The sequence below is a fragment of the Mytilus galloprovincialis genome, chromosome 5 (genome assembly GCF_965363235.1).
Source record: "Mytilus galloprovincialis chromosome 5, xbMytGall1.hap1.1, whole genome shotgun sequence".
Lineage (NCBI taxonomy): Eukaryota > Metazoa > Mollusca > Bivalvia > Mytilida > Mytilidae > Mytilus > Mytilus galloprovincialis.
Window position 1 is genome coordinate 23,151,000 of NC_134842.1, and position 20,940 is coordinate 23,171,939.

The window sequence follows — 20,940 nt, forward strand, 5'->3', positions numbered from 1 at the left end:
ATGATAGCTTTTGCATATGTGTAATGGGCGGAAGTGCACAAGCCATATCTTCCCACCCGGGCAGATAACCCATATCAAGTGCCTCTCGTGCAAAAAAAACCATATCAGTGCCTCTCGTGCAAGTTACTTCCGGTGTTTCCGGTATCGGTTGTTTACTTTTCCATTGTGACGTCAGATGTTTTTTTATGACGACGTCAAAATTTACGGGAACTTTTATGGGGATAGTTTAGTACTTGCTAACAAATGCCATTGACAATTATGAATCATTTTATAGTACAACAAACATGGATTAGTAATGATCGTAAAATTTTCAATGTTTCAAAATGCCTCTATAGGAAATGTTACCATACATATATAAGGAGGTAGTGATGCTGTTGTTGGACAATTATAGTATATTTGATTCATAATTTATTTTCTTTATAAAGTTTTTGACTGTTTTAGTTATTGCATTTGTTTATTTGCCTTACATAAATCTATTGTCGGAAGTATATGATAAAGTGATTAATACATGGCCTTTTCCATATCAGCCTGGGTATCATCCCTCGACCCATATCAGCACCTCGACTCCGTCTCGGGCTGATATGGGGGTCTCTGGATGATACCCAGGCTGATATGGAAAAGGCCATGTATTAATCTCTATATAACAATAAAAAGGTTTAGTTGGTGGAATTATGAAATTTGGGGGAATTATGCTTTAAATTAAAAAAAAAAAAGGACTTTGTATTTATAATTTGAAACTGATGTTTTAAAATGAAGTCAATGACAGTTTTTGTGAAATAACAGGTGTTGAAACTTAGGATATTTCTATTTGCAATAGACCACTTTCGAGTTCATCCGTCACCGGAAAAAAAAACTCGTCAATTATACGCGCCATTATGACGTCATTTACCAGATAGAGGGGGTCGCCTGTATCCCTGCACTATTTACGTTCATCAAGAGTCTTAGTGATCGTCATTGTGCAGGATAAACTAGAAATAATGGTTGTTCTGTAGGTACTTAATGACAATTCCCTAATGACAGCAATGCTGATTGTCAATTTTGAGAATTCAATTTGCAGAATAATTCGTACATTATAGAATTTGTATTTTTCCAACCACTCGCTCAACATTGGAATGGAAGTGACGACGCCCCTAAACGCACAAATGGCGTTCACTAAAACCAGAGTTTTTGACGGAAATGCCCCGAACTCGAAAGTTGTCTATTAAATTTTGCTATTATAGAGTTCTTGTTATATTATTTTTGGCTTCACATGTTCAGGTATATTTTACATTTTCCATATTTCAAATTACCCGATAATTAATCGGAATCGTTCATAGTTAATATAAAAAGAAAGGTTAAGGTTCTTAGTTATATAAATCATACTTTCAAAGCTAAATATTCAATAAACTCCAACGTAGAATAACGACGACCAGGTCGGAACTTTTTATTTTATAGCGAATTTTTTTCGATGAATTAATTGTATTTCGTACACAGAAATCATGTGAACATCTAACCCGAATAATGTCAGTCGTTATATTCCGCTGATCTCCGCATAATCTCCGATTGCTACATTAACGCCTGAATGCATGTACACAGTTAGAACGCGTCAAAGCCTCGATAGGCTAGAGGGCGTAGAATTATTCGAGTTAGTGAACATCTATACATAACAATATTAATTTCTTTTCAGGGAGCCCGTTGGACAGAGCATATGTGTATTGACCGGAGAAACACGATCACTACGTTTACTTCATATTTCTTCAATTTCAGTGATCATAATTCAATTTTAAAATGATAACTGATCGACGTGCTAAATACAAGAGATTAACAGAGTTGATTAGCGTGATTTTTTTTTAAATAGTTAGAATATAAAGTTTTTATTTCAATTACAATTGAACTTTTTTATATTAAAGTCATATGAAACGAGTGAGTGGTGAACATTTTCTTTTATCCAATTATTTTACCAATGCATGTATATATACGAACTTAGTCCTCTGTGCACGATTTTCTAATTTTTTACGCAAATATTTCGTATAGTCGTCAATTGTTTTTCTCTCTGTCTGTTATGATTTAACAAATATGGCTGCTCATTAAATGCCGTGTTTTGAAGCCGAAGTTTACCGATTGTCACCTTATAGTAAACAAATAACAAAAAAGCATGGGTATTGAGCACGTGTTTAACATGTACTTAATAGTTATCCCATAAGGACGCGGTGTGTCAGTGTAAGATCATCCCGATGGCCGGAGGCCAGAGGGTGATCTTACACTGACACACCAAGTCCGAATGGGATAATTATTTTACATCCCAGCTGATTAAGAATAGACGAAAAACCATTTACAATTCTTAAAATCTAGTTTAGAACGCCACACAACTATTATAATATACTTTATATATTACTATATGATGTATATACCCTTTATGACCCCCAAACACGATGAGTAGATATCAAATAATGTCAACTCGCCCCACTGGCCAATCGGCCCACACTATATCGCCACTTTATGAAAAATCGCCCCACTCTTGTAAGCGACTCGCCCAACTTTAAAAAAGTGTAAAATCAAATTGAACAACCAGTCTTACAACTCATTTATTTAACGAAAAGGGTTTAAAACCCACTGAGTAAAGGTCTGCCAACTCGCCCCAGTTATAAAAATATCTTGCTTCCTTTAAGTATGTTAAATTTCTGATAGTTCGTATCCAGTCGTCCTGGTCTAGTGGTATGTGTCGTGGCTTGATATGCTAAAGGTCTTGAGTTCGAACCCCAGCATATACACTGGATTTTTTCTACGTGGATTTTGATAGATAGTCTTCTCCGTATAATTAATTATAAGTTTTATACTGGATTTGTCATTCCCGCTAAAATGTTACAGAACAAAGGAAAGCATGCATAACAAAGAAACTTAAACTGGGGTGGTCTGGTAGGGGTGATCCGGCTCAGATCACCCCAGTTAGAACAAAGGAGCTGGGATGTAAAATCAGAGAATTGTTTATTTTGATGACAGATCCATGCGTATTGCGACCACCGAATTTTTACGAGGACTGTTACGCTCAGGTCACTATGCATACGGAAAATATGTCGGCGAAATGCTTCCTGAAAGGAAGCAATTAGAAATAAGTGATCTTCTTCTAAATGTGGACAAATTAAAGAATTTTCCTCAGAAAAAAGTATATGCACATAAGTTGTATAATGAAAACTATCCATTTAGTTATAAAAAAAACATATGCATATTTTTTTTAATTTGAGATTTCTTATGACTTTAATTTGAGATTTCTTATGACTTTAATTTGAGAGTTAAGTTATGTCATTCAGATCAAAATAGTTAAAAAGCCACACAGGTGTAAATTTGAAGATCCTACAGGACCCACAATTCTTAAAAGTTATGTCAAATACGACTAAGGTAGTATATGCCTTGGATAATAAAACCCTTAAGTTAACCTTCCATCCATCGATTGGCACAAATGTTATGTATAATATTCTTTTAATGTACGATATTTTTTCAGTTGTCATAGTATGCATGGTATTTCATATCATATGGATGATCCACGTATTTGTATGGAGTCCCCATGATTTGGTCAGCATATGATTCATATCAGTCTTTAGTTTCACCTCTTTCAGAATTAAACATTTGACCGGCAGGTAAACCTAGAATTCTTTGGTTTGTTTTACTAATGTAAGATAACCAGTTATTCAGGTCTTCGTGTTTATCATGATAACTTAACAACCGAGATAATAAATACAACGAACAGGCGCATGATTCAACATTCAATCCAATCCTGGTTTTACTTGTAACATCTAAATAATGCCACATTAAGGCTAAACTTTTTACTTGATTTCGAATATTTAGATTCCAACAAGTATTTCTAAATGTAGATTGAATATCCAGTTCTTTATGGTCATCATGTGCTAAAATCCACTGTACTACTTTAAAATGTCCATTGATATATGCTCCCTGCAAAAGCTTCGTCATGTTTGTATTCCCACAATGACCTTTTTCTAAAAAGAATAATACTTTATAACACGTCCTCGATTCAATAAGTTCATTCAGATCAATGAATAAACTACAGATTTTGTCCCGAAACCTCTGAAAAAGACAATCCACAACACATAGGCGGAGTTGATAATTAGTTTCCCAATCACCCAACATTGAAAAGGCCCATTCGAATGCTTCTGTTATGTCAAACTGTTCATTAATTAATGTATGTAATATGTACTTCACATGATTTAATTTAGTAAGTCGACAACAAGCAATTAAAACATCATTAATTGGTATTTGTTCATGGGGAAGATTAAGAAGAAACCATGTCATTACATTGTCACTGACATCCTCCTCTTCACACACTGTCCTCACAATAGTACTGATATCAATTGTGTTATGATGAATTTCTTCCAAAAACAGATTTAAACAGGCAATTGTCTGATCATCATTATAAGAAATGTACATACATGTCTGGTCATGTATGTACTGACAGTGACTTGAAGAAAACCATGAACTACTGCATGTATGGATTATTGCTTCATGTATGTCTAAGCAATGAAATTCTTTTTTTAGCATCTTTAAGGTTTTAATTTCACCATCTGCACAGGCTTTGTTTAGAATAGTTTGTTTATTAAATGACCAAGAGCTTTTATTTACCATTAACCAATTTACAAGATCATAATACTTCTGTTCAAGTGATTTGTTCATTATTTCTTCAATATCGTCTGTACTTAAAAAAATCAAGTTATTTCCCAATATATCAATAACTAAATTCATTTTGAAATCCATAAAGTCATCCCTTATTTTCCAAGTCACCTTCTCCACGTGACGTATTAACTTTATAACACCAGACTTGAGATCCAAGGGGTTTATTGGAGAAACTTCACGCGTCCAATCTATAATTCCAACGAATTGAGGTGTTACGTCTGGTTTATTACACATTTTTTCACATGCTTTAATGAATACATTTCCTTCGTCGATTTTCAATGACGTTTGATCAAAGTTCTGCAGTACCCATTCTGCTACATCCATTCTGCATTCTTGACATGCCAACAAGAATACTTTTTCTGCATCAATAGATATATGTAACTTGCAGCTTAGATGAATCCACATTAATAACTCAAAGCATTTCCCTTCATAAGCCATTTTTACTATTTCCTCCATTTTTAACTCACGTTTTTCCTTTGCACTGTTCCAGATGACACTAACTGTTTTCAATATTACAACATAATATCTGGCAATATAGTTTTTAGTAATGTATTTTAAAATATCCATTTTATCCAAATTTGCAATGACATTTTCATTCACAATGTATTCCAATATTTCAATTTTTTTCCCAACTAAAGCCGTCTTTATAATGATTTCCAAATCCAACTTAACTATATCAATGTTTTGAACAAACCATTTTATAATTTTGAAATTTCCAAACTGATATGCCTGTCGACATGCAGTTTTCAGATCAAACTGTTCACACCCAAATTTTAAAAGGATGTTTTCTACTATTTCTAACTGATCAATTTCCACATCTGATTCCGCGAATATACTCTTGAACAAAATATCGAATCTCGTCTCAACTGGCATGCATGCTGCAATAAAAGTAGACTGGATGTCTATGGTGTGGCTTTTTTCCATTATTAGACTTGCCAAATAAAAATGTGCATTCTTGCATGCCAAGGTCAATAAACTTTTTTTATTTAAGCATACTGGTAGGCAGGCATTATACACATACTCAGGAATAACATGATAACGAATTTTCCTTAAAATTGAAGTAACGATTGGAGTCAAGTCTATTGAAGCACTGTTAATTTTTGACCAAAGAAAATAAAACAAGTTTTTATTTCGACTAAAATCAGAAGATCTAATTAACTCAAAGTCATCGAGAAATATTTCTAAACTGGAATAGGCATCAAATGATTTACTGGATGCAAGATAAACGACTGTATCAAACAATTTGCATTGACAAGCCGTTTTTAGGATGAAGTCAGATTTAACTACGTTTTGATCTGCAAATCTGTTTACCATCCATTCCAACGGCTTATAAGATAATGATGATTCAGTTCCTATCCAATCTTTTGTATAAATCATCTCTAAAAACAAAGGAACATCAAATTGAATCTCGTTGTATTTTGAAAGTAAGTATTCTAATATTGGTTCATTAAACACTTCATAAGCCTTCCAAATGCAAAATGTAAGAACAATGTATGTATTATCCAATCTAACACAATCAAAATCATCAAACACACCAAATCTTGAAAATCCTAATTTTGAAAGACTTAAACCTTGATCAAGTAAAACTGGTATTTTGTTTTCTTCTAGTATATCCAAGGTGGCTTTAACAAATCTTACATCTTTATTAGAGCAGATATCATATAAAGATGATATTAACGCAGATTTTATTTCATAAACAGCGCAACAATCATGGCTCGTTTTGATAATTTGTTTAAGCTCTTGCAATATAAAGGTATACATCTCAAATGTTGTGTCTGATTTGACTGCTGAAATATCAAGTAAAGTGGTGAGAAAACGTTGTTTGTTCTTCAGATGTACAAGGAGTTTATAAATGCTACCAGATTTCATCATATTTTCAGTATGTTTATCTTTGTTATCTTCCTTTTCAAAAGCCTCCAGTAAATAAGAGAGCAGCAGCAAACCGTCTTGTTGAAATATTTCACTATCATTTAAGCTCCTCACAAAAGAATGTACATCCTGCAATGTTGCCATATATATTTCAACTATTCTGTTTGCCAATAGTTTATAACTGCCAGTTGATATTCTCAAAACAACATCTCCTTCCTTTTCGTTGTATGAAACCGTTTTTACCATTTTCAGGACAAATGAACAGCTTAGTAAAGGTATGATCTTGTTTTTATTTTCCTCATCGACTTGTGCAAAGGACAATACAACACTTTCCAGTAGCATTTGATGATGTAGGCTGTAAATCCTGTGATTTTGACTACTAGTATTTACTAAATAACTTCCTTTAAGTTCTTTGACGGTATCTGATATGTTGGTTTGTTTCAATTTGACGGTCCGTTCATAGATTGCCTCAATCATATTTTTGATTTCTGTAACATTGGAGCCTTTATCAAGGTTAATACAGTTTGCATTAATTGAAATGTAGACTAAAATAGCGTACTGTATCATAAACTTTCTTTCATCTTCACCTTTACGTCTTATTTCATTTATTTCTTCTAGCAAAGCTTCTGTTGGCCTGTCAAAAAATTTGCATCCAAGCTGGAAATATTTTTCATTATGGACAAACTGATAAACTGCTAGTGGAAACCCCTTGACTGGATTGCCCAATATAATTTCTAAAACTTCCTTCTCATCTACAATTACAACTCCGTTATAGTCAACAAAACCCGTTTTCCCTATATGGTTTGAATGTCGAACTGTTTTCATGTATTTGTTGAGAATCTTTCTTTTTTCAAAATACTCAAGTGTATAATTGTCAGAACTAAGATCAATAAACTCGAACTTAAACAGCCTATGATTTTCAAACACTTCATGACATTGACGTTTGACTGTATCTCTAATTGTTATGATGACTTTGATAGTACCTTTACATACATATGCATGAACCTTGTCTAGAATTGAGATATCTTTCTCTCTATTATAAATACAATTTGTTTCCCCAAAAATGTCATCAAGTAAAACCATAGCATGTTCTTCTCTATGTATCATATTTTCCAATTCTTCTAATGTATTTAGCTTCAAGCATTTGTATGCGTTGTTTTTTGAACAAACTATGTGAAGAATATGACGACTTATCCTACTTTTTCCTGTACCTGCATGCCCAGTAATTAATAAGACTCCATTTTGTTTCAGCAACAACAATCCATCTTTCACTGCTTTAGTCATAACAAATGTATCCTCTTTTATATCTTCCTCGATAAGTGCTTTAGTATCACCTACGAATATATGTATATAGATAAATACGTTAATAGTAGGTTATCAATGCAAATAAAACAATACAGATAATGATTAAAGAATAAAACAAACTCATCTTTAAACAGAAAAATATCAGCTGACTCAAAAATGCACACTCCGAAAATTCATATGCACATTACAAATGCATAGTGTGGTAACGTAAACTCCGAAAACAATAAAGTATTTTTTAAGAAATAAATTTGATGTATTCTTCGAATTGGTTAAAAGTATTGCTATTATTTTCAATGTTGTAAATTTTTATGGCGACACGCCCATTCTGACGTTGTGTATTCATACGCCTACATGTGTGTACGTTGTTATTGTTAATATGAATAATATAACAAGTTCTTTGAGCCTTATTGTTGATAGAAATTTATTTATAATGAATGGCAATAATTTATTTTGTATTTATTGAACAATAAAATTAATTTTTGACTCTTCACATTTTACATAATCTGCTTCGCGGATTAAAGCTTTTCAATAGAGCTTTTTGCAGATAATCTGTATGCTAAATTGAAATCCATTTACTTGTTTATGTGGTGTGGATTACACAAACTATATATATATAGGAAGATGTGATAGGAGTGCCAATGAGACAACTCTCCATCTAACACAAATAATATAGATATAAAAAGATGTGGATTGAGTACCAATGAGACAACTCTCCATCCAAGTCACAATTTGTTAAAATAAACCATTTTAGGTCAAAGTACAGCCTTCAACTCGAACCCTTAAATTTGACAGCAACATGTCAAAAAATATAATGACCTGAGATTCAGTAAGGTCAAAAGATAACTGAGATAGCTGTATAGTTTGATGAAAATCCAAGTTGATTTGATAAAGTTATAAAAAGGTGAAAGTGTACTATCTGAATTTAGTCCGAACTGCAAATTCTAGCTTTTTTTACCTAGATTAATTAAGTCTTTACATTTGACAGCAATACACCAATTTCCATAACGACCTGGGATTCAGTAAGATCAAAATATAACTGAGATAGCTATATAGCTGATAAAAATCCGAGTAAATTTGAAAAAAGAATAAACAAATTTAAAGATGACTATCTGAATTCAGTACGACTAAAATTCTAGCTTTTTTTTCTTTTAAATTAAATCCTAAAATTTGACAGCAATTATTCAAACTACAAAACAACCTGACATTCTGTAAGTTCAATGTATAATTGAGATAGCTGAAGAATTTTAAGAAAATCCAAGTTGATTTGAAAAAAAGTTATAGAAATAATTAAAGATGACTATCTGAATTTAATCATTTTTTCAACCTATTGATAAAATTCTTTAATTTCACAGCAATGAACCAAACTACCAAATAAACTGCTATTTTGTAATATCTATATTTAATTTAGTTAGATGGGTTAATTTACACCAGTCAAGACTAAATGGGGCAATATGCGCAATTGTTTCTCCATAGGCCGTAATGGTAACGTTTTCTTCTGTTGCTCAGCCCATATCGTAAACTTGTATATGTATGATGGCTTGTTTCGAAGCTGAGACATTTTTACATATGTGGTTAAATTTTCGGGGTACGAAGTGTGATTCATTTTTCCGTAATTTAGCAAACCCCGAGTATCCTTTTGCGATGTCGCTCCTCATGGTAAAAAATCCCAATTTTAACACAATAAGTTCTTTGGAATTTTAATACTTTGAACACATTTCATAGCTCCATGGTTTTTACACATTTATTCTGTGTTCCCTTATTTTCTAAATTAACACTAATGGTTCAGCTCAGTCATTTGTTTATCATAGAAATGTGTCAAATATCACTACACAGAGATTTTTTGTTTACACGTGACTTTTGTGTTCCTCATTTCAAGGCGCATTAGGGGTATTGTCCCATATTGAAATCCATAGTTCTGATTTTTCCAAATATTTTTAGGTGATCTTCATCGGTATGACATTCTGAATAAATCTGTGCATTTTTGTCCATTTCTGAAAAAAAATAAAGTCGTTTCAGCACTATATGGCAATGACACTTTTATCGCTATATTCATTTATTTTTAATACAACGTGTATGTATAATTAATTTCTTCCAGTATACCTTTACTAGTCAAAACAAGGACAAAACTTCTGATGATAACCTTAAATTACAATACACAGACCCTATTAAAGCATTCTATAACATTTTCTTGTGTCTTAAAGTGCATTTTGACAGAGAAATTATGCAAAAATGTAGATTTCATAAAAAAAAAAACCAAAATAACTATTCTTACTAGTGGACATCTGGTATATAATACTGTGGAAACCCCTCAAACTACTGGGAAAGTCATTCTTATCATGTAATTAGAGTGCAATGAAGTGCAAATTTTCAAAACTTGTCCATTCACATAATTCTATTTGAGAAAAAAAGGCTTTTTACATGTATTTCAGTGAAAACCCTTTGTCAGTGAGAAATCCACATGAGGTATTAAAGGAAACATTGTGACATCACACGTATTATGGCGTCATTAAATAATGACAGATCAAAATAGTGCTAAATAGAGTTTGTAGTGTTACATGAGAATCAGTTGCCGCAAGATTTAACTCGAAATGTTGAGTCGAAAAGATCAGTAACCAAGCCTTTTCATTTAATAGCAAGACCATAGCAACAGTTTTCATATAAGCATATTTCTAACATACCGACTGTAATTTCATTTGCACAAATACCATAAATAAATAATTTAGAGCTTACCTAATCAATCAAAATGCTTACCAGTTATTCAGGACTTTTTAAAACCTTTAGTTTGTCATCTCATATTTAAAAGTAATGATATGTCTGGAACTGAAATAAGACAAAAAAATTAATTCAAACTGTGTTATCATTTAATTTAAATACATAAGTATTATTGAGAGAGAAAAATCTAATTCTTGAAAGTTTTATCACAAAGAAAGAAAAATGCTTCTCCCTTGTGGCTTAGCCACCTTCATTTAAACTGTTTATATTAGAAGCAATGAGTAGTAGCTAACTAGCTTAATACATGTAGTTGAATAGCAATATTGTTTTCAAGAAGGTTTGACCCTCCCCCTTTTTCACTGAGAAATGACAATATCTTGTGTTTTGCTCGTGTGCATTAACAATAGTAATTCGTGATTTTCGTAATACATGTACATGGTTTTTTTCTGTTTATTTGCATATGATATAAACTGACCAGGGTCAAATCATTGGATAAAAGCACATGTATGATGTATCTCACTTTACTCGTGTGAAGTGTGTTATCTCCCTTGATTATCAGCTATTCCTGTAGACCAGAGTGATAATTGCATAACAAAGACTATTGTGTCATGTTTACTTACAATTTATTTATATTACATGTAAGTTTTTTCTTGCCTTTTTCAATTGAATAAACAATTCATTTCGGATCTCTCGGGGGTAAACAAAGTTATGATTGTGCCTAAAAAAAGTGTTCAGCCCCGTGCTAGTAATGCATTTAAAAGTGAAAATTTTATTGAATTTTTGCTGTTCTTTATCAATAATATTTATCTGATTCCATTTATGATAACTAGGTATAAATAAAAAACTACTAACCATCATTTTAACAATTTTCTGTGGTGTACAAGGTGAAATTAGCTTAAGATATCTCTGGATCCTTTCTCACAAGATGGGGCAATATGCGCAATTGTTTCTCCATAGGCCGTAATGGTAACGTTTTCTTCTGTTGCTCAGCCCATATCGTAAACTTGTATATGTATGATGGCTTGTTTCGAAGCTGAGACATTTTTACATATGTGGTTAAATTTTCGGGGTACGAAGTGTGATTCATTTTTCCGTAATTTAGCAAACCCCGAGTATCCTTTTGCGATGTCGCTCCTCATGGTAAAAAATCCCAATTTTAACACAATAAGTTCTTTGAAATTTTAATACTTTGAACACATTTCATAGCTCCATGGTTTTTACACATTTATTCTGTGTTCCCTTATTTTCTAAATTAACACTAATGGTTCAGCTCAGTCATTTGTTTATCATAGAAATGTGTCAAATATCACTACACAGAGATTTTTTGTTTACACGTGACTTTTGTGTTCCTCATTTCAAGGCGCATTAGGGGTATTGTCCCAAATGTGAATGTCCAGACTAGTCGAGACTGAGTCAAGACGGGTGAAGAGCAGAACGAGGCAGGTCGATACTGGTCTAGGCTTGATCGAGACCATTTCATACTACACCAAGATCATCAAGAACTTAATCAGATTTATTAAGTAAGTCGAGACCTACTTGAGTACAGTTAAGTACAGTTAAGTACTGTTGAGACAATGTCGAGACTAGTCGAGTAAAATATGTGCTCGATTTTACTGGTCGAGCACAAAATCTGGTGTTTTCAGACTCTCAGCAGTTTGTAGTGTAATGGGTCCCACAAAATAATTCCTAGTTAACTAATAAAAATAATGATTGACAATATAAGTAAGTTATTACCCTCTAGTCGTCTTTTAATGTCTTCAACTGAAAAATATAAACAATTGTTATATTTACAATAAAAATTGAATAACACGAAACATTGATTAAATTATCTCCAAAAAGAAACATACCAGTTCCACCTAAATATATATTTCATGTATATGTAATATAGAGTTAACATTTCAAACTTCAAGATTTGCCAAACAAAGGGTTGTTAAAAGTATGAAAATTTGCTGATAAAGCATGTCAACTGTTTATTGGTGTTTTGATGGTAACATAATGATAGTTTCTTCATTGAACTTAGCAAAAAGGTAAAACTAGTTATCAAAGGTACCAGAATTATAATCTAATACGTCAGACGCGCGTTTTGTCTACATAAGACTCATCACTGACGCTCAGATAAAAAAAAGTTATAAAGCCAAACAAGTACAAAGTTGAAGAGCATTAATGACCCAAAATTCCAAAAAAGTTGTGCGAAATACAGCTAAGGTAATGTTTTCCTGGGATAAGAAAATCCTTAGTTTTTGAAAAAAATCAAAGATTTGTAACAGGCAATTTAAAAAAATGACCATATAATTGATGTTCATGTTAACATCGAAGTGCTGACTACTGGGCTGGTCAAACCCTCGGGGACGCAACATCCACCAGCAGTGGCATCGACCCAGTAGTGTAAATAGTTATCAAAGGTACTAGGATTATAATTTAATACGCGAGACGCGCGTTTCGTCTAAATAAGACTCACCAGTACAGTATAACCTTGAAAGAGCGTGATATTATATGTTATGATAATATGATGTTAATAGTATAGGATAAGCAAAAGATAACAAAAGGACATTCTTGAAATCGCATCTGGCAGCATCATGACAAAGAAAAAAGAGGAACAAAAGAAAAACAACAGTATACAAAACATCTCAGTAATCCTTATCCACATGTGGTCTCATTCGATGTAGAGATGTGATTGTGTGTAGGACACTTGAACATATCAGTTGTCATTTGTGAAACAAATATTCCATAAAGTTCAACTATCTCGTAGATATGTATCTTTTTCATAATAAATATTGCAAAAGAGGACGCAGAGATCAGTCATTAAGTTCTTTATATTTTAAGAATGAGACATTTGTCAATAGTCATTCTTCTATAATAATGTGTGTTTGTGCGTTATACAAAAACACAAAAGCACTGTAACAGTAGGAAAAATATGAAATTGTTATAAATAAAGGAATATAAGCTATAAAAGGGGAGGTTGGGCATGCCACAAAACCAGGTTCAACCCGCCATTTTTTTCTTTAAAAATGTCCTGTTCCAAGTCAGGAATATGGCCATTGTTATATTATAGTTCGTTTCTGTGTGTGTTACATTTTAACGTTGCGTCGTTTGTTTTCTCTTATTTTTGAGTAAATTCACATTGCGATAAGACGTGTCATGGTCTTTCCCAAATTCATGTGTTTGGTTTTGGTGTTGTGTTTGTTATTCTCGTGGGATTTTGTCTGTTGCTTGGTCCGTTTCTGTGTGTGTTGCATTGTAGTGTTGTTTCGTTGTTCTCCTCTTGTATTTAATGCGTTTCTCTCAGTTTTGGATTTATGAGTTTGAACAGCGGTATACTACTGTTGCCTTTATAAGCCCTTACGCAAAGCTCTAATTCCTGGTCCAGTTCATGCTATACTTTTTGTGCTTGTTGTCCTTATCAGCTCTTCTTTTTCTGAATAAATTCATGATGTTCAAATATTTTGGCCTCTAGCATCACTGAAGAGAAATTGTGGAAATGCACATTTGGTGCAGAAAAAATGGTACTGTTACTGTAATTAATACCACGGAGTTCATACTTTTGCTTGTGGACTGTTAGTCCCCGAGGTCAGTACCAGTCCAGTAGCCACTACTTCGGAAAATATAGGAATACATCTCGCTCATTTTTCCTTGACCGGATTTGGCTTTGCCTTTGGTCTTTCTTGGATCCATTAGCTGTTTAATTTCTGAATGCTTTTTGAATTTGCAAAAGGTTTTACCAGAATCAGTAATATTGGTACCATACATATTATCAGTATTGTATTCAGCAACATAAGGCTATAACATTTATAAGTGTGCTTAATATCAGTATATATCATATCATTGATCTATTTTATTTTATGTAGGGCAGATAGCAATTAAATTTTTCTTTTTTTAGGGGGGGGGGGGCATGGTCATGGTGTAATTTTGACATTATATTTTGTAACTTAATGTTTTTGAATAATCCGTTTTTCTTATCGTTACTCAACAAAGAATTCAAATTGAAAACATAACCAAAATTACCTGACGATACACCAGTATCAAACTGTTTCTTCTTCATAAAGTCAATGTCTTTTACACATGTTGCCATCTGTGTATCATGTTTTGCCATCTGTTCAGCTTGTGTCGTCACCGTTTCATCATGTTTTGCCAACTGTCCATCAAGATTTGCCAACTGTTCAACGTGTAATGCCAACTGTTCATCATGCATTACAATATTTTCTCCTTGCTTTGCCAACTGACCATCAAAATTTGCCACCTGTTCACCATGAATTGTTATCTGTTCATCATGTTTTGACAACTGTACATCATGTTTTGCCAACTGTACATCATGTTTTGTCATCTGTATTCCTTGAATTGCTATCTGTTCATCAAATTCTTTCATTTTTGTATCATGTTTACAAGCAAGTCCCACTAAATGCTGTGTCAATTCGTCAACTTTGTTCTGTCCTTCCAATGCTTTTGCCTGTATTCCTTCCATTATATGACCCATCTTCTCTATATCTTTCGAACATGCTTCAATCTCCTCTTGACATTTGTCTATAGTTCCTTTGTGATCAGAAAGTTCATAAGCAAGCTTCAGTGCCTCACCTTCTCCTTGCTGTAGAGAATCATGAAGCCGCTCAATTTTATTTTCATGTTCCATTTTAATGGTCTTTTGATTTTCAATATCTAACTGAAGATTATCTATCTTCTCTGCATGTTCTGCAACATCATTCACACAGATTCTGACTATGTTTAACATCTCTGTTAGTGATTTGTCTAAAACAATATGTTGTGCCGACTGAGCTTCCTTCAGTGGTGTTTTTCCACCAAGACGTTCAATAGCCTGTATAAAATAATAAAACAGTCTTGTGTTTACACGGTAAATAATTTAATTTTGGATATAACGCGTCTTCTGATTGGCTGACGTCGTTTTGTTTATCATTTCATAGACACAATTTTGTCATGGGACCATGCTGTCATCGACGTTTTTTTCATGATTTACCCCGGTTTAAAATAGAATTTAGAATTAAATTATAAGAAATAACTGTAATATTTTGTCAGTCTATTCGAAATAACATAAAAATGTGATGCACACTGTTAAATAACCCACTACGCGCGTTATTTTCAGTGTGCACCACATTTGTTATGTTTTTTCTTCATAGATAGAAAAAATATTACAGTCAGTCCTTAAATATTAATCAATATGTCAAGATCTGAATTGCTATGACTCTATACAAATTGTGAATAATTTTAACTAAAACAATCAAAGATCCGCCAATCAAACCAATTCCTTAGTATAACAATAACATAAGACATGTGACAGCCACTGACTTGAATTAAACACACGAAAATTATGTTTATTTTTGTTATCTTGTCAATTTAAATCATTAGACTTACAAAATGTGCATAAAAGAAATAACAATAAAAGAACAAATATTGGAAAAGAATTTTTCTCCAAGTAATGAAAGAATTAAAATAAAAAACAACTTGTACAACTCCTTTGTGTTAACAGTTTAAGAATAAAAAATAAACAAACTGTTCTCCTTTTTACTTCTTCTATCTGTCAACAGACACGATAGAAACTGACTATTAAGGGATAAATGAACCCTTATATACTCTGGCATATAAAATATTGTCCTTAATTTTTTGGTAAAAGTAACACAACTAACACCATTAAGAAATGTAATAAAAAAACAGAAATGTTATAAGTTTGACCATCCAAACATCTTTGTCATGCAATTGCGAAAGTGAGCATTCAAGTATTCCATAAAAGTTTTACGTACATCTTTAGATGAGAAATCATATAACAAATTAGCACTGATTCACATGCAATACCATTGATACTTTTACTAGCAGACATCTACGAAAATGATGATGGATGCCTGTTTAATGTCTGTTGTATATTCGGGACGAGAACTTGGCAATGCAATATGAGTAAACCTGCTTTGTACCAGATAACGACCTCCAGCTTTCCAGGTGAGCACACTTACAAATAACCAAGGAGGTAGTCAACAGAAAACGAATTTAGAATCAATTTATAAAACCATGTTACCATAAATTTGCTTTATTTCTAACTTTATATCCTCACTATCAATAAACAATATGAAATATATACTTTGAAGAAGGAATTTTTGTTTCAATTTTTCTTTGATCTCAAAGATAGAATTACCCCTCTCTGGATGAAATGTTGTCCTTTTCATAAGAAAACATATAGTACTAGTATTTGTTAAAATGCATGGTGTAATAAGCATGTAGTCACAGTGTCAGAAAATAACAAAGTCCGAACTATATTAGAAATGTCTTCCCAAATAACTTGATACTATAGGAATAAAAATCTTTAAATACTAACACCTTCAAGATCTCCCCAGTACTGAGTGAAACCTGCTGGAGACAATTTCCCAACCTCGCTATGAACTAGCTTGTTCCGGTACCATTTAACTCTCGCGAGGTCTGCTCCTGTACTGGTATCTCCGGGTTGTGGTAAGTTATCCCATCCTGTTATAGGGGCACTCTCACGTGGTGTCATATTTCGTAAAAGGCAAACTATAAGTGATGTATCAAAGTGTTCTGATCGAACAACAGTACTTCCTGTAACAGATATTATTCAAATACATCATTAATATCAAAAACTTATAATCATGGTTTAATTGCTATAAAGAAAAGTGTCACGATCTTTTGAAGATAGTCATCAAGTCCTTAATGTACAAAACAGCTTGATAAGTTATATTTCATTTTATTGACAGGACTAAGAAATTCACCATTAGATTACAAAAAAAGATAAATTGAGAATGTGTCCATGGGGTACAGATGATGGCCCCGCTTGCAAATAATTATATAACGGGACATAACTTAAGAACAGTAAACATGACACCACCTAAATCGAACTTGATCTGTGAAATGTGGTAATAATCTTTGTGTATTAGTTTCATATCATTTGGTTGAGGCAAATTGAAGTTACAGAACGGAAACCGACTGTGACGCGTACGGATGGAAATATTTGCGGAGAGAATAACAAGAGTGAAACATAATGCCCCTTTTGCTACGCTATTTTCAGCCTCTCTTTCACTACAAAAAATATACAATAAAAGTTTATTCAACCTACCAGTACTAGGGTATAATTTTTGCAGTTGTAGTTTTGTTATAAACCGAAGTCCTTTCAAATTTACTGAAGTAGAAGTCTTTCCAAGCTCTCCTGCAAGTCCATATGGTGGATGAACAAAATCAAAATATATCCTGACAGCCTTTGAAGCCATATTTAGGTTCAGGTAGTAAAATCTTCTTCTGATAACTGACTCATGTTGGTTCCTTCAGATGTGTTTTTTTCCTGAAGTTATGGTATTAGTCTGACTTGATAAACATCTACTTCAATGGCTACAGTACTGCACTTAAAAAGCACTGTAGCCAAACTATTGGCAAGTTTCAAAATACATCCTGTCTATGTGATCCTTTAAAATAAAATAAGTAAAATCATATAATGTGTAACTTTCATTTTGAGGGCAAATTTGATCCACAAAAAATTCAAGACGAATGCATGTGATGTCTTGCTTAGCATGCCCATTTAAATTATTATACTTCGCCATACTTCTATAATTGTGTATGCTACTTCAGCTACATGTTGTAGGTTTATAAATTTGTAACTTTAAAAAAAATTATGCAAGAATATATAAATCAAATTAAGTTATTCTCTTACTCATAAAAAGCAAATATTTAAAAAAAATATATGCATATTTCAATGCAGTCATTGAACTATGAAAAAAGGGTCAAGCGGAATCAGAACATATGCCAGAAACTTAGTCAGGCCTAAACAAATTGTTTTGTTAAAGTAACCCGACATGAATATTTTCCACATCTATGAAATAATTTCAATACGAAAAGAGTAAAATCACAAAAATACTGAATTCCGAGGAAAATTCAAAACGGAAAGTCCCTAATCAAATGGAAAAATCAAAAGCTCAAACACATCAAATTATTAAAGTATGGAATTTTGTTATAGATAATGCATATTTTAAGGTTTTTCTTGTCGTAGAACACACCGAGGGCTGTCAGGATTGATCAAATGAAAGACCGACCGTAGGGACGTCTTTCTTTGAGCAATCCTGACACCCCGAGGTGTGTTCTACGACAAGAAAAACCTTAAAATATGCATTATCTGACTTATATACCGTCAAAAAAATGTTATTTTTTATAAAGATTTGCAAAATTTAGTATCCTTTTTTACCGACAACACTAAAGTGGGATGTTCCTTTCTAATGCGTTCAGGTTTTAATACGCCCTACGGCTCATTTATAATGTGAAATGAAACTCACTAATCAATCTAGATATAAACCTTTTAAAAATTATTATCCATATACAATAAAAAAAATAATACTGTAACTGCATGAAGTAAGACACAAATGTATTGTTACCATCTGATAACGGTGTATGACAAATACAAGACACATTGTAAGTAATTTATTGTACCACTAAGTTTATGGATAAGGGGGAGGGGGTATGTTTATTTTCTATTTGTAATGTCATTTCTATCGCGGAAAAGTGGTTATTTTTTTAACAATTTTAATTGAATCGAATGAAAAATTCAGAAAGATTGTCTTTTGAATTTCAATACATTTTATTAACAGATAATCAGGATATAATTATATACCCTCCACACCCGACCCTTTTGTGAGTTACGTTAATGTTATTTTATAGAATATCAGATTATCTTATTAGTTGATCATTTGATAGAGTAAAATTAAGGTATACATAAATTTAAAAAAGTTAAGACCTGACACGAAGACGAATATAAATACATGTTGGTCACAGTATGATTTCCTATTCAGTGTGTGTCGTCCTGAACATGCATGAAATATTTGCCACTGGACGTTAAGCAAGCAATCAAAATCCATCAACCTATTCAGTGTGACCCAATAAGATTACAAAATCTTACACACGAATATGCTAAATCTGGCTTTATTTTATTAAAGTCTACATTAAAATTCATCTCACATATATGATAATGTTTCTTTATTGTAGCGATAAAATAACAAAACTTCACGTTATTTGTTTCTAAAATTAAAATGCGGGCAATGACGGTTTCTTTTAAACCTATAATCGATTGAACTTTAAAAAATAAATTTCCAAATCGGCAACTAAAAACTATCAGACGAATAAAATTTTGAAGTAAATTATAGATTGCATTTTTATCAAGGAAAATAATGACCTCACACAGGTCATTATTTTATGCCTTGGAGCATATTTCAATGAAACATGGTATCGTCCGGGTTGATTCTGAAAAAGAATGACCTGTCGTTCTGAATGAAAATAACTCCATATAGGTATATAAATCTAGTTACATGGAGGTTATCCAATATATTGTAAACAAACTAATGTATGCGATGATTTAATTGCGCCTCTTTCGCCAGTAGAAAAATAACGCCAAAATAAATCATCGCGAATATGCATAAATTAAAAACTGTCCTTATTCAATCACTTCAAGCAAATTTGAAAATCGCGAAATTAATATCGCCCCAAAACTGACAAGTAAAGTCTTAACGCGAAATAAAGTATTTACGAACATATTATTTATATTGAGGCAGGCTATCACAGAAATGTCATGAAATTTTGTTTTCGTGAAAGAAAGGTGATAAACAATTAGTATTTTGAAAAATAAATGTGTTATTTGATTTAGTAAAAATACGCAACCTGCATAGGTAATTTATGCTGCAATTAATGATTATACACATACTTTTCATCAAAATATCAAACTATTCCATGGGAGAGGACTTTTTGTAGAAATTTGTTTTAGTCCATTTTATGTGTTTGAGCTTTTAATTACAGATTTCCCGTTTGAATTTTCCTCGGAATTCGGTATTTTTGTTATTTTACTTTTTTCATAGTGCAATATTGTCCAGAAGGATATGAAAACATCTCATTGACAATGACACTATTTCATTATGAAAATTTAAAGTGTCCGTGGACAAATATTTGAAATGACATTTTTTTTTCGATCGACAATAGTCATAGGATACATGATGTTATGTTACACATACACATATTTTGCCCAGGAGGCTAATATGTTTTATTTAGACTAATTTAATATTTCCTAAAACAACGACGTAAATTTTTCACAAAGGCAATTTCAATTGACTAGACTATTAGAATTCAAAGAATAGAATTTAGGAACCGTGGTCAAACCTATTAAATCTGTAGCACGTTTTACTATTTGTGTTTGAAATAAAATAAAAATGATGTAAGTGGGGTGTTTTTTTTCTTAAGTTTAAATGCAGTGGATGTGTGTATATGTACCATTCTAAAAGATAATTAAGTCATATCTAATCACGTGTATGACATGTAATTTTATTTCGCATGGCCCTCTAGATCTTTTAAACTTATTAGTCTGGATTGCTTATTTTTTTAAAACTTATGGTGACTTTGGAGTATGAACAAATA

General features: G+C 32.4%; 1 protein-coding gene and 1 long non-coding RNA gene across 2 annotated transcripts; both read right to left on the reverse strand.

Annotated features, from left to right (window-relative positions):
- Positions 1-3,439: 3,439 nt before the first annotated feature.
- Positions 3,440-17,950, reverse strand: LOC143075429 (uncharacterized). Its single transcript, XM_076250829.1, has 5 exons — positions 17,615-17,950; positions 16,862-17,100; positions 14,551-15,355; positions 12,283-12,309; positions 3,440-7,865 (listed from the first exon to the last, which is right to left on the reverse strand). Exons 1-5 carry the CDS (start codon positions 17,763-17,765, stop codon positions 3,568-3,570), a joined length of 5,520 nt encoding a protein of 1,839 aa, XP_076106944.1. The 5' UTR covers positions 17,766-17,950; the 3' UTR covers positions 3,440-3,567.
- Positions 9,522-11,927, reverse strand: LOC143075428 (uncharacterized). The gene is made up of 3 exons (XR_012978310.1): positions 11,401-11,927; positions 10,588-10,656; positions 9,522-9,827 (listed from the first exon to the last, which is right to left on the reverse strand). It is a non-coding gene; the product is annotated as an uncharacterized LOC143075428 (long non-coding RNA).
- Positions 17,951-20,940: the final 2,990 nt, after the last annotated feature.